This window comes from Acipenser ruthenus, chromosome 40 (genome assembly GCF_902713425.1).
Source record: "Acipenser ruthenus chromosome 40, fAciRut3.2 maternal haplotype, whole genome shotgun sequence".
NCBI classification, from domain to species: domain Eukaryota; kingdom Metazoa; phylum Chordata; class Actinopteri; order Acipenseriformes; family Acipenseridae; genus Acipenser; species Acipenser ruthenus.
The window spans coordinates 7,894,612-7,908,314 of record NC_081228.1 but is presented as its reverse complement, the minus strand read 5'-3'; the positions used below and the strand labels follow the sequence as shown (position 1 = coordinate 7,908,314).

General features: G+C 41.5%; 1 protein-coding gene across 3 annotated transcripts in view; it reads left to right on the top strand.

The window, feature by feature from the left end:
* Positions 1 to 13,703, top strand: part of LOC117397449 (major histocompatibility complex class I-related gene protein-like) — a 140,669-nt gene that overhangs the window by 11,993 nt on the left and 114,973 nt on the right. For all 3 annotated transcript variants that reach the window (XM_059010215.1, XM_059010216.1, XM_059010218.1), the window contains exons 2-4: positions 2,993 to 3,253; positions 4,249 to 4,521; positions 13,317 to 13,604. In XM_059010215.1, coding sequence (XP_058866198.1) covers positions 2,993 to 3,253; positions 4,249 to 4,521; positions 13,317 to 13,604 — 822 coding nt within the window. The remainder of the gene's footprint in view (positions 1 to 2,992; positions 3,254 to 4,248; positions 4,522 to 13,316; positions 13,605 to 13,703) is intronic.

The window sequence follows — 13,703 nt, the reverse complement described above, 5'->3', positions numbered from 1 at the left end:
GCTGTCCTCTGCATGACCTCTTTGTGTTATGAATGCTGTCCTCTGCATGATCTCTTGTGTTATGAATGCTGTCCTCTGCATGACCTCTTCTTGTGTCATGAATGCTGTCCTCTGCATGACCTCTTTGTGTTATGAATGCTGTCCTCTGCATGATCTCTTGTGTCATGAATGCTGTCCTCTGCATGACCTCTTTGTGTTATGAATGCTGTCCTCTGCATGATCTCTTGTGTCATGAATGCTGTCCTCTGCATGATCTCTTCTTGTGTTATGAATGCTATCCTCTGCATGATCTCTTGTGTTATGAATGCTGTCCTCTGCATGACCTCTTCTTGTGTTATGAATGCTATCCTCTGCATGATCTCTTCTTGTGTTATGAATGCTGTCCTCTGCATGACCTCTTCTTGTGTTATGAATGCTGTCCTCTGCATGACCTCTTCTTGTGTTATGAATGCTATCCTCTGCATGACCTCTTCTTGTGTTATGAATGCTATCCTCTGCATGATCTCTTGTGTTATGAATGCTGTCCTCTGCATGATCTCTTCTTGTGTTATGAATGCTATCCTCTGCATGATCTCTTGTGTTATGAATGCTGTCCTCTGCATGACCTCTTCTTGTGTTATGAATGCTATCCTCTGCATGATCTCTTCTTGTGTTATGAATGCTGTCCTCTGCATGACCTCTTGTGTTATGAATGCTGTCCTCTGCATGACCTCTTCTTGTGTTATGAATGCTGTCCTCTGCATGACCTCTTCTTGTGTTATGAATGCTATCCTCTGCATGACCTCTTCTTGTGTTATGAATGCTATCCTCTGCATGATCTCTTGTGTTATGAATGCTGTCCTCTGCATGATCTCTTCTTGTGTTATGAATGCTATCCTCTGCATGATCTCTTGTGTTATGAATGCTGTCCTCTGCATGACCTCTTCTTGTGTTATGAATGCTGTCCTCTGCATGACCTCTTCTTGTGTCATGAATGCTGTCCTCTGCATGACCTCTTGTGTTATGAATGCTGTCCTCTGCATGACCTCTTGTGTTATGAATGCTGTCCTCTGCATGACCTCTTCTTGTGTTATGAATGCTGTCCTCTGCATGACCTCTTCTTGTGTTATGAATGCTAAAAAGAAGAAAATCCATTAAGGCCACACTGTTGATTTTAAACATGCCGGCACAAAGCTCAGATTTTGCCTTGTTACCTTCCATCATTAAACTAATAGCGTTGATCAACAAATACCCGCCTGCACTTCGCTCTCCGGTTCACTTCTAGTGGACTTGACAAAAAACATTGTTTGCAGATCACTGCATGCAGTCTCACATTTAACTTTAAAAAAGGTATCGCAGTGTAGCGGTACAGGGATCACTATCGATATCATCAAGAGAAATACCAGGGTTCACAGTGCGACTCGATGAATCAGCATACCTCTATACCGTACTAGCACTAACAGAAGAGCAGAACGACAGAATCTATGTTTTAATGCACTCTAATTTGATGCATCAGTTCACCAATATGTTATCGAACCCCAGGAAATTTAAGGACGGATGATCAATACCGGAGGCCTGGAGATCAGCTTGCAGATGTCATCCATACAGTTAGTACGTGACAATAAGAACTCAACTTCTTCTGAGGATCTGTCCTTTTCCAGTGCGATGTTTTCGAGCCTGATATTGAGTATTGACATTACTCTTTCAGCAGTGTTAATGCAACGTTTACCTGTCACAAGGGGCTGTGATTGAAATGTCAAAGTCCGTTTCTGCTCTTGCTCCATTATACAGGCACTATCATTCACAGTTGTGGTTACTGTTCCTTGGCAGAATGGTTGGTTTGAATCTTGGGGTATGTCACACTGCAGATGAACACTTGGTGCAAGGTCTGCCTTGTGATACACATCATGGTTGGGCACTGATATTGTAGATTATCAGTGCACACCAATATACACACCAAGCAATAGACACACCAAGGAGACCTGCTTCACCAAGCAATAGACACACCAAGGAGACCTGCTTCACCAAGCAATAGACACACCAAGGAGACCTGCTTCACCAAGCAATATATGCACCAATCACTACTCGCTATAACTGCTGCTGAAACCTCAGTCTTAACTAGCAGGAAACTCGGTACACCTGTATAGCCGAACTCCCCAAGATGGCTGCCAGAACTGCACTCTATACCTACTGCGTGCGCCATCTTGTTGAGGTCACGTCTGTCGGGAGGCCAGTTTTTCCACCGTCTTTACTCTGCTGCAATGTTAATATCAAGTTTCATGACAATTGGATCAGCAGCAAAACCCTTAATTTTGCTGTGCACCTTAAGATTCTGTGACATAATCTTTGTGTTTGTATACAGTTTCTTATATGAGTGAGACCCCCCCCCATCTAGGAGTAGCTCCACCAGCTCTAAGAAACCGCCTGAGGTCACTCATGGACACTATTTTCAATGTTACTTCATGCAATAATGTCAAATATTTTAAATCATGGCTTAGTAGATGAAAACAGTTATACTAATGTGAATTCACTGTAATTGTATACAATAGTTTAGTTAATATGATAATATGGAACACAAACTCCACCAAACACACAATGAACTACTTTTGCCAGAACACCTCGGGTGAAAACCAGCCCTCAACTGTATGAGATCAAAACAAGAGGGTTTTGGGGGACTGTTGAGCAGTGCCTCTTGCAGTTATATTTTGTGCATGATTCATCCTGTAGTGTTTAGGGGCAGCTGTTGTAGGTGCTGCTGGGTACCAAAAGCAAATTAACATCCCTGTATTTCTGAGGGGAGAATGGTTTTCTGCACATTCCTCCAGTGATGAATGGTGTTCTGAGGTCATCACTGCATTCTGCACCCTTGTGTGAATTCTGCATTGCTTTGTGACATCACAGAATCGTGGAATCCTAGAGAGACTGGTACATGTCAGCAGATCACTGGCACTGTGTGTTTTACTCTGGGATTATTGAAATGTGTCACTAATCATCATTTGTATTCCTCTTCCAGGAACTCATTCACTGCATTTTGTTCACATAGCGACCTCAGAAGGGACAGGATTCCCAGAGTATATGTATGTGGGGATGCTGGATGATGTGCAAATCTCGTACTATGACAGCACCATGGAAAAACCTGTCCTCCGAACACACTGGTCAAATAAGACTAAGCGTGAGGAGTTCTTGAAAATACATACTGACTATATTTTCTATGGTCGTGAAGTCAGAAAATGGGGTTTGAGAAATTTAGTCCAGCACTTCAACCACACTGGGGGTGAGTACAGACACACAGCTCCTTCTATCAGCACTGTTAGAAACACAGTATTGTCATGGAATTCTGCATAAAACAGTTTAGAGGAAATTCATTCTACATGACATAATATGCATAGCTGTGTAAATCAATATTCAATATGAAGTTTAACTATTTTGAAGTGTTGTTTTAAATCACTCTGGACTGTGCAGTGTTGACAGCTCCATTCTGAATGAATTAATTAATAATATATTCTATAAGGAGTCTGTTAATACATGTCTTTAATAATCAATAATATATTCTATAAGGAGTCTGTTAATACATGTCTTTAATAATCAATAATATATTCTATAAGGAGTCTGGTAATACATGTCTTTAATAATCAATAATATATTCTATAAGGAGTCTGTTAATATATGTCTTTAATAATCATTAATATATTCTATAAGGAGTCTGGTAATTAATGTCTTTAATAATCAATAATATATTCTATAAGGAGTCTGTTAATACATGTCTTTAATAATCAATAATATATTCTATGAGGAGTCTGTTAATACATGTCTTTAATAATCAATAATATATTCTATAAGGAGTCTGTTAATACATGTCTTTAATAATCAATAATATATTCTATAAGGAGTCTGTTAATACATGTCTTTAATAATCAATAATATATTCTATAAGGAGTCTGTTAATACATGTCTTTAATAATCAATAATATATTCTATAAGGAGTCTGTTAATACATGTCTTTAATAATCAATAATATATTCTATAAGGAGTCTGTTAATACATGTCTTTAATAATCAATAATATATTCTATAAGGAGTGTGTTAATACACATCTTTAATAATCAATACTGCATGAGTGTAATGATCGTGGGTCAGTGTGTGGTCACTCACAAGGTATTCTCATGCCACATGTGGTCCTTGGGGCTGCTTATTGAGTAGCAGGCTCTTCAGTGTTCTCTGGAATGCCAGCACTGACTTCTTGTTTTTTGTCTTTGTGTGTTTATTCCAGTTCACACTTACCATAACACGGGTGGCTGTGAGCTGGATGATGACGGGACCAGGCGGGCACATTCATCTCACTCGTATGATGGGAAGGATTTTATTAGTATTGATGTGGAGACCATGACCTGGATCGCTGCTGTGTCGCAGGCTGGCTTATATAAACAACAGCGGGAAGCTAACACAGCATGGCAACTTAAGACTTCTTACTATTATCAACAGGTGTGTTTCCAGTTGCTGGAGTGCTGTGTCCAGTACGGGATGGGAACCCTGCAGAGGAAAGGTAAAGAACAATCTCATACAGTATTCCTGATGAACAGCGCCGGCGCAGCACATCCTGAACAAAACCTTTTGAAAACAAATACATCTGAACGGCTGTATTCTGATGTTATGTTAAGATGACTGTAAACAAGACACTGTACTAGCCAAACATTTTAATAAATCGATTATGTAACAAGATTAATCAATTTGATTCATAACTCGATTTACTTAATATTGTAACCTATTGAGAGCTTCAAATTAGTCACAAAACGTATTCATTATAGACATGACTCAGATTTTTTAATTAATGGCCGAGAGCGATTTGGGGATGCTGTTTGTGCATTGCAATGATTTCTTTTCAAAGTTCCAAGCAGTCGTTACATCACATGTAATAAACTATAACATTAATATTATGGGTCAAATATCTAGAAAATCTCACTATACAGTACAGACATTGTAAATCGAGGCTGTGTTTATTGTGTTTTGCCAGTGTCGCATGTACAGTTGTAATTGATCTATTAGAATACAGTGAATTAGCAGTACAGCTATGGTCAAAAGTTTTTGCATCTCCCTATATAACACCGTGTAACAATTTTTAATTTTTTTTTGGTTCCTGGGTACAAAAAAATATTTCCTAATTGCTTATGCCTCAAAAGTATAGAAAATGGCTATTATTCCCCATAAACTTTGCTTTTGTGACCAGGACAGTGATATTTTGAAATTTACCTATTTTCCAGAACATTCCAGATAGATTCAGTGCTGAGTAAACTTGGAGTAACTTCTAGAACTTTCCAGTAATATAAATAGTAGTATAAATACAGGGGCCTTAAGCCTACCAGTTCCAGCTGCCTAAGTGGATACATATCTGCATTTTTCTGAGATGGCATCAAGAGGCTGCAAGCATCCGGCAGACGCATTTTGCTATGTCTGCGGCCAATTTATCAAGACAAGAGCGAAAAAGTACTCCGTGGAAGCATCTGCTAAGATGTGTGAGGCCTACAAGGCATATTTCGGCATGCCTGTCGGGGATCAAGACAAACCCTGGGCACCTCATTTCACCTGCGAGCACTGCAAAAAAACTCTGGAAGGTAAGATGGACAATTGTTGGTCGGAATTTTGTTATAAAATTTGTTAAAATTTTTTAAATTGTAAAAGTTTTTAATTTTAAAATGTTTTACAATTTTCAATGTTATTGAAAAAATATATCATATATGAAAAATGTTGCGAGAATCTCTTACACGTTAGTCATGGGTGAAATAAATGTATTTTTGTAGGATGGTACAGAGGGGAAAAGAGAGCCATGAAGTTCGCTATCCCAAGAATTTGGCGGGAACCCACTGACCACTCAAGCAACTGCTACTTCTGCATGGTGGACCCTTCCAAACGTCGGACTGGCAAGAATGCACCTGCTATCACGTATTCGGACCTTCCTTCATCCATCGCCCCGGTGCCACACTGCCATGAGCTCCCCATACCCACTCCTCCGTGGGGAGAGCAGCTGTCTTTAGAAGAGAGCAGCAAGTCAGAGAGCGAGGAAGACGTTGCAGATCCAGATGACAATTTCAGAGGTGGAGCTGAGGAGAGGAACCCATACTACCCCAACCAAAAAGACCTCAACAACTTGATTAGAGATCTTGGTCTCACAGTCCAATGCCGAGCTTTTGACGTCTAGGCTCAAGCAGTGGAACTTGTTGGATGACAGTGTGCAAGTCGCAGATCAGAGGAAGCGTCACCATCCTTTTTCCAGCTTCTTCACCCGTCAAGATGGGCTCTGCTTCTGCCACAATGTGACCAGTCTGTTCGAGGCAATCGGAATCGCCTGTAACCAGAATGAGTGGCGCCTCTTCATTGACAGCTCATCCAGGAGCCTCAAAGCCGTGCTGCTCCATAATGGTAACAAGTACCCGTCTCTTCCCCTGGCTCACTCGGTGCACCTCAAAGAGGATTACAACAGCATCAAGACCTTGCTGGACGCCTTGAAGTATGATGAGTACGGCTGGGAGGTCATAGGAGACTTCAAAATGGTGGCATTCCTGATGGGTCTCTTAGGCGGTTTTACCAAGTTTCCCTGCTATCTTTGCCTTTGAGACAGCAGGGACACCAAGGCACACTACCACAGGCGGGACTGGCCACAGCGGACCGAGTTCTCTGTGGGGAGGAACAACGTCAAGTGGGAGCCACTGGTGGACCCCCGGAAGGTGCTGATGTCACCACTGCACATCAAATTGGGCCTTATGAAACAGTTTGTCAGAGCTCTAGATAAGGAGTCGGCAGCCTTCAAGTACCTTCAAGACTTCTTCCCTAAGCTGTCTGAGGCAAAGGTCAAAGCCGGTGTCTTCGTCGGACCACAGATAAAGAAGATCCTGGAGTGCAATGAATTCCCCAAGAAGCTCACTAGTAAGGAGAAAGCGGCTTGGAACAGCTTTGTCGCAGTGGTTCGGGGCTTCCTGGGCAATCACAAGGCCGAAAACTATGTGGAGCTGGTTGAGACTTTGGTGAAAAACTACGGCACAATGGGCTGTAGAATGTCCCTCAAAGTCCATATCCTTGATGCTCATCTTGATAAATTCAAGGAGAACATGGGAGCGTACTCGGAGGAGCAAGGCGAGTGCTTCCACCAGGATATACTGGACTTTGAACGCCGCTACCAAGGACAGTATAACGAGAACATGATGGGAGGCTACATTTGGGTGCTGATTCGTGAAAGTGATTTACAGGATAATCGTAGATTTCGAAAAACTACTCACTTCTAAATCTTTTGTAGTCATTTTTGTATTACTTTAGTATAAATACATGTTAATTTGGATTCATATGTTTTTTTCTGACTTTATGTGAACGAAAAGACACAAATTCGCCCGTTTTCTCATTGGAAATAGGTACATTTCAAAATATCACTGTCTTGGTCACAAAAGCAAAGTTTGTGGGCAATAGTAGCCATTTTCTATACTTTTGAGGCATAAGCAATTAGGAAATAACACTTACTACCCAGGACCAAAAATTGTGTTACATAGTGTTAAATCATTTTGCTTCATAGAGTCCAATGAAGCCTGCTGAATAATGTTATGTTAACATACTGAATTACACACCGCTTTGTAGTTTTCCATATAGTCAGACTTTTGTGATATTGCTCTGTAGTTTTTGATTACATGATGTTAAATAAAACATGACAGGAAGGTGGAACGCTTTTGCAAATCAGACTGTCCAGTTCTGTTCGGTCTCTCGAAATTACGCCTTTAGTACCCGGCAGAGCAATCACATGACCTTAACACTGACCTATTGCCAGAGCGCTCGCTCTCCGTCCCGCCTCCAGAGAGACAATCTGTCATTTGTGTTTTGATTGACAGTCTGACAGTACTACCTTGCTACGGTTTATTTTTCCAATCCCAGTAGAGTAGACAGTCGGCAGCTGTATATTTTTTGCGTCTAGTCATTAAAGTGGGCTCTGAAAAAAAACGAAATGTACTGGGGGCTGCCGGACGCCGGCCCTGCTGTTGAATGACACTCAGTGTCTAAATAAACAGACACACAACATAGACACAAGGGGTTCTATGTATCATTTGTAAACGACTCGCACCCACTCCTTCTCTCTGGGTTCTGGCAGCGGCAGCTCCTCCCCCTCTGGCTCGGGAGGCTGCGGAGCTCCGCTAGCCTGCTCCCATTCCAGGATTAACCGCTCCAATTCTGTTGGCTCCCTCCTTTTCACTGGAGCCAACCCCATCTCTCTCTCCCATCTCTCATTTCGCTCTCTTTGAGCGGCTGTATTTCTATTGATCTTCTCGATCAGTTCCCATAAATCCATATTTCTCTGGGTCGTAGGGGCGCCCACACTCTCTGCCACCATACGTAAAAGACTCACCCTCACTCGGGTTCGTTGCCCCTTTAAGAACTTGACCCAGAGACGAGAAATTGGATTTTATCAGCGCGGTTGCGCTATATTTTTAATAAACACCAAAGTAAAACAAAATACACAAAATAAACACCTAGCTCTTCCTGAGCACTAACTACACACGCAGGAACCTCACTATCACAGGACGGCTAAGCCGTTTCCCTGTACCACAAAACTTAAGCACACAGGTTTGCACCGTACCTTTCTCCGGGACTGCTAGGAAGCAGAGCACTCCTTTCTGCCTCCTTCTCTTTAGCAGCCTCGAGCAGACTGCTTGCTCTCTTTTTAAACTCCGCACCTGGGCCTAATTTCCAATAACGCCCAGGTGCGGATGATAATTAATAATAAAACAATTAAACCAACACAAATCAAAACAGAACACAAATCAAAACAGTGCATTTCTCTCTAGCAGGGAGGTTTTAACCCCCTCCCTGCTGTTTCTCATACCCCGCTATGTTACACATTGTATTCTCATTCATTTCATTTTCAACCTCCGCAGCACAGCCCGTGATGTATTATGTGCTTTCATTTTGTCAGCGTCTTTCTAAAGTTCGCATTGTCAGACTCGTTAAACATAATCTACATGTGAAGTTTCGTTCCTCTTACTCGCATATGGATTGAGGGGTTTTCGTTGTGTAGCGTGATGTAGGATGTGCTTTTCTACCGTAAAGAGAGAATGTGAGCATGCTTGCGATTCACACCAGACAAGATAGGCACGCTCACATGGGATTAATGAAAAGATAGGCACGCTCACATGGGATTAATGAAAAGATAGGCACGCTCACATGGGACTGAAGAAAAGATAGGCACGCTCACATGGGACTGAAGAAAAGATAGGCACGCTCACATGGGATTAATGAAAAGATAGGCACACTCACATGGGATTAATGAAAAGATAGGCACGCTCACATGGGATTAATGAAAAGATAGGCACGCTCACATGGGATTAATGAAAAGATAGGCACACTCACATGGGATTAATGAAAAGATAGGCACGCTCACATGGGATTAATGAAAAGATAGGCACGCTCACATGGGACTGAAGAAAAGATAGGCACGCTCAAATGGGACTGAAGAAAAGATAGGCACACTCACATGGGATTGAAGAAAAGATAGGCACACTCACATGGGATTAATGAAAAGATAGGCACGCTCACATGGGATTAATGAAAAGATAGGCACACTCACATGGGATTAATGAAAAGATAGGCACGCTCACATGGGACTGAAGAAAAGATAGGCACGCTCACATGGGATTGAAGAAAAGATAGGCACACTCACATGGGATTGAAGAAAAGCAATTTTTTCCCCCATCGTGTTGCCAATTGCAGATGAAAAGATGTAATGTACATTCAGAAAAGCATACTATTTTAATCATCCTTTATTATCATCGCATAGCTTGACCCAAGTAAAAAAAAATACAAAAAATCCCAGCTATGAATGATCAGCAAAGAAAAAAGCCTAAATAAAATGCTCAGAGACGTTATCTAATTAAATTCGAAGAGGCTTTCTCATTGTTATTGATTCGTACTGACAAAATACTTAAATTGAAAATAAAGTAAGTCATGAAATATCATCTTGCAATGAACAGGTTCCTACGATGCCTCGTGCAGTGTACTCGCATATTTCAGACTTTGCATATGATTCGTATCAAATTAGCTTTATACTGGGCTTGTTTGTATGTGAATATCTCATAAGGAGCTCAAAGCAACCCCACGAACACATATGAGTGAGTCTCAACGGGGCTGACGGACCATCCTGTAGTGTACCAACTGTCTAGAGTGCAGAAAATATCCACCGTGTTCATAGTGCTGAATTGGGGCATAAGGTTTTAAACTTGTGTGCAAACTCCATGGCCAAACATGCACACTCTGATCGTAAATTTATTTTCGTTTAGGTAAAAGCCTATGCCAGTCTGTTGCTGGTGCAACTGGTGGTAACTGGTCATGTTTCTCACATACATAAGATTTTCATGTTTACAGATTGTTTGATTTATTTCCATTAAATTTAAATAATAAAAATAAGTCCATATTAGGGCTGCACGATTTGGATAAAATATCTAATTGCGATTTTTTTGGCCAGATATTGCAATTGCGATTATGAATTGCGATTTTCAAACACTTGTGTGAAAACTTCAAAAATGCAATCAGACATGGTTAAAACAAGTGTCAGGGTAGAGAACATCGCTTCTAAAATGAGATCCTAGGAATAAATACATACTGTGCTAACTGAATACAAAACCAAATCTTTTCCAACATTGTTTTATTGAATTTCTTAACATCAAAATAATGTCCACCAGCTCCTGGTTAGTCAAACGTTTGTTTTGACTGCCCCTGAACTTCAGAGAACATCACGGACATTTGCAGAGCTTTTTGAGATGTTATAGTAATAAAATAATGACTTGGATCGCACTATTGAGGAGTTTGGTGATAAAACGAGTGATCAGGAGATGATTTATCAGTATGCACGACTATTATTATTGTTATTTATTTATTGGCATATGTGAAAAATATCGCGAACAAAAGGTGGGGCGGGGCTGAGTGTACTGTTGATATGCAGGGCCTTTTAAACCTGTTTTACTCTGGGGGGGAAAAAAAAATACTTTTAAACAGCGCGTCTAAAATAAACTGCGGTGAAAGTAAATTTAACCTGACGCGCCTGAGACGCGCTGAATAAATGGACCGCAAAGGGTTTAAACATTAATTAATTAATTAATTAATTAATTAATTAATTAATTACATTTTGAGTTCCTTTTTTCTATTACTATTATGAGTTGAGTTCTTAAATAACCTAAGATAATATTATTGAGGCAGCCATAGGCTGCAGATGGAATAGGACGCTTATGATTGTGTAATTATGTATGAGTAGGCTCAATTATTATTATAATTGAAATGATAAAAGTGCCTTAAAAACATGTAGCCTAACACTTACCGATTGCAAGCTGCAGTCTGTGGTCAAAACATTGGAGCCTGGTCCAGTCATTCAACGCGATAGCCTTGACCACGTGTGCCCCGTTATCAGTAGTGATGCAAACTTGCTTCTCCTCTTTCAGGCCCCAGGTGGCTAAAGCCTCTCTCATTGAATAAATTAGTTGTGTTGCCTCTAGTTGTCGCAACAACTCGGAGGCACTTTTTGCACAAGACTTGCGTTTGGGTAACATCAGTTGGTTTGAAGCTGAAATACTGCCATACGACAAAGGATGCGCCCTTCTTGGCCACCAAATCAACGCTCTCCTCAGCAGCACTCATTTTTCCGACAAGCCCTTTCTCTTTGCTCCTCATCATGAGCGTCTAAAAGAGCGCTCTGTGGGGACGCTTGTGATTGGTTAGCATGTGCATGCCACGCAGAGAGTGAGAGAGCCCGCTTGTGATTGGTCATCACCCTCTGTGCATGTAGACACTGAATGAACAGAGTCTAGCGCATTTCATTGGAGGAGGTACCGTAGCCTAGTTTTTGTTGTTTTAACAGAGTGTCAAAGAAATGAGAAAATCTCAGCCTCTTGCGATATGGATATTGCACATGTCAATATCGCAATTCCGATCAGAATTCGATTAATCGTGCAGCCCTAGTCCATATATAAAATCACATTGAAGCTTAACTGACCATCTATGTGTTGCTGCTCAATCTCAAGATGCAAACACTGCATTAATAAATGAACCTGCAGGGGGTGAAATCAGACCTTGTTTGTTTAAACCACAATGACACACCTGGATTTACACGGTATGGGATTTACACACGCTTTGAAGACTACATGAAGACCCTGCTGCCTGCTTATGTCAGAAGAGATCTCCCAAGCAGCTAGATAAAGTTTCAGCATGGCAGAGATACAGCGATATTCCTAATAGAGTTGGTATGACAGAGATACAGTGATATTCCTAATAGAGTTGATATGACAGAGATACAGTGATATTCCTAATAGAGTTGATATGACAGAGATACAGTGATATTCCTAATAGAGTTGATATGGCAGAGATACAGTGATATTCCTAATAGAGTTGATATGGCAGAGATACAGTGATATTCCTAATAGAGTTGATATGACAGATATACAGTGATATTCCTAATAGAGTTGATATGGCAGAGATACAGTGATATTCCTAATAGAGTTGATATGGTGGCCTGCCTGTGCTGTTTGCAGCTTCTGAGAAGATAAAAAGAAGCTAAACATTCCCCTTACAGTTTGTAACTATAATCTATATTTTAAATTACAGTTGTATTTGTTATTGTCTGTTGTTCAAATGCAATTGTATCCTGGGTTAACCAGTTTGTAAATGCTGCCTGATGTTTGTATTACTATGACAAGTAACGAAAATGAACGAAATCTATGCTGACTGTCTGACGCATGTGTGGTTCTGCAGGAAGGGGGCAGCAGCCTCGTAAGATCTGCCTGTCAATCATGGCAATGACACGGAGAGGTTGGGCGGAAGGTGTGTTGGCCGAGGGGACGTGTGTAGTGATATGTATACCGTTGCCTGTATACAGGCCACAGACAACAGCGCCCTCTGCGGGCTAAAATAATAATAATAAAAAAAAGAAAGTAAATAAAATCGGGCACCTGTTTGGTGATTTCAAGTTCTGTCTTCTGTGTCGCGTGTCAGCGAATAACCCCACCCTTCCACAGTCACTGATAATGCACACACTGTGCTATTCAATTGCTATAAACACAAAGGTACCTGTAAAAACACAATGCCTGTTTGTTGTGCTGTTAACTAAGACACTGCTGAGCTGATCTGTTTTGATGAGATCAGTTCCAATTCAAACTGACCAGCATGCCAGGGCTAGAGCTACACTCAGATCAGCCATACATTAGCGCCATTTACATATACCCTCTAAGCCAATCAGAGTGCAGGGTGTTTCTCCAGTGTGATTGAATACTGCATGAAACAATCCTGGGGTGTAACTGTAACAGTACTGATGTTCTCCTTCACCAGTCCGCCCTGCAGTGACGCTGATACAGAGGAAAGCGCGGGAATCTGCAGGAACAGACGTCATTTGCCACGTGACGGGGTTCTACCCCCGAGAGGTTGAGGTGAACTGGATCAGAGACGGTGAGGCTCTGCTGGAGGAGGGGGTGTGGAGTGGAGAGGTGCTACCCAATGAGGACAGAACCTACCAGCTGAGAAAGATCCTGACAGTGAGTCCTGAGGACCAGAAGAAACACCGCTACTCCTGCCAGGTGGACCACGCCAGTCTGGATGAGAAGATGGATGTGAAATGGGGTAAGAGAGAGAGAGAGACCCTGCTACTGAAATAGACTGTGTGAGCAGGGAGGGAGGGAGGGAGGGAGGCTGTACCTGAGACCCTGGTACTGAAATAGA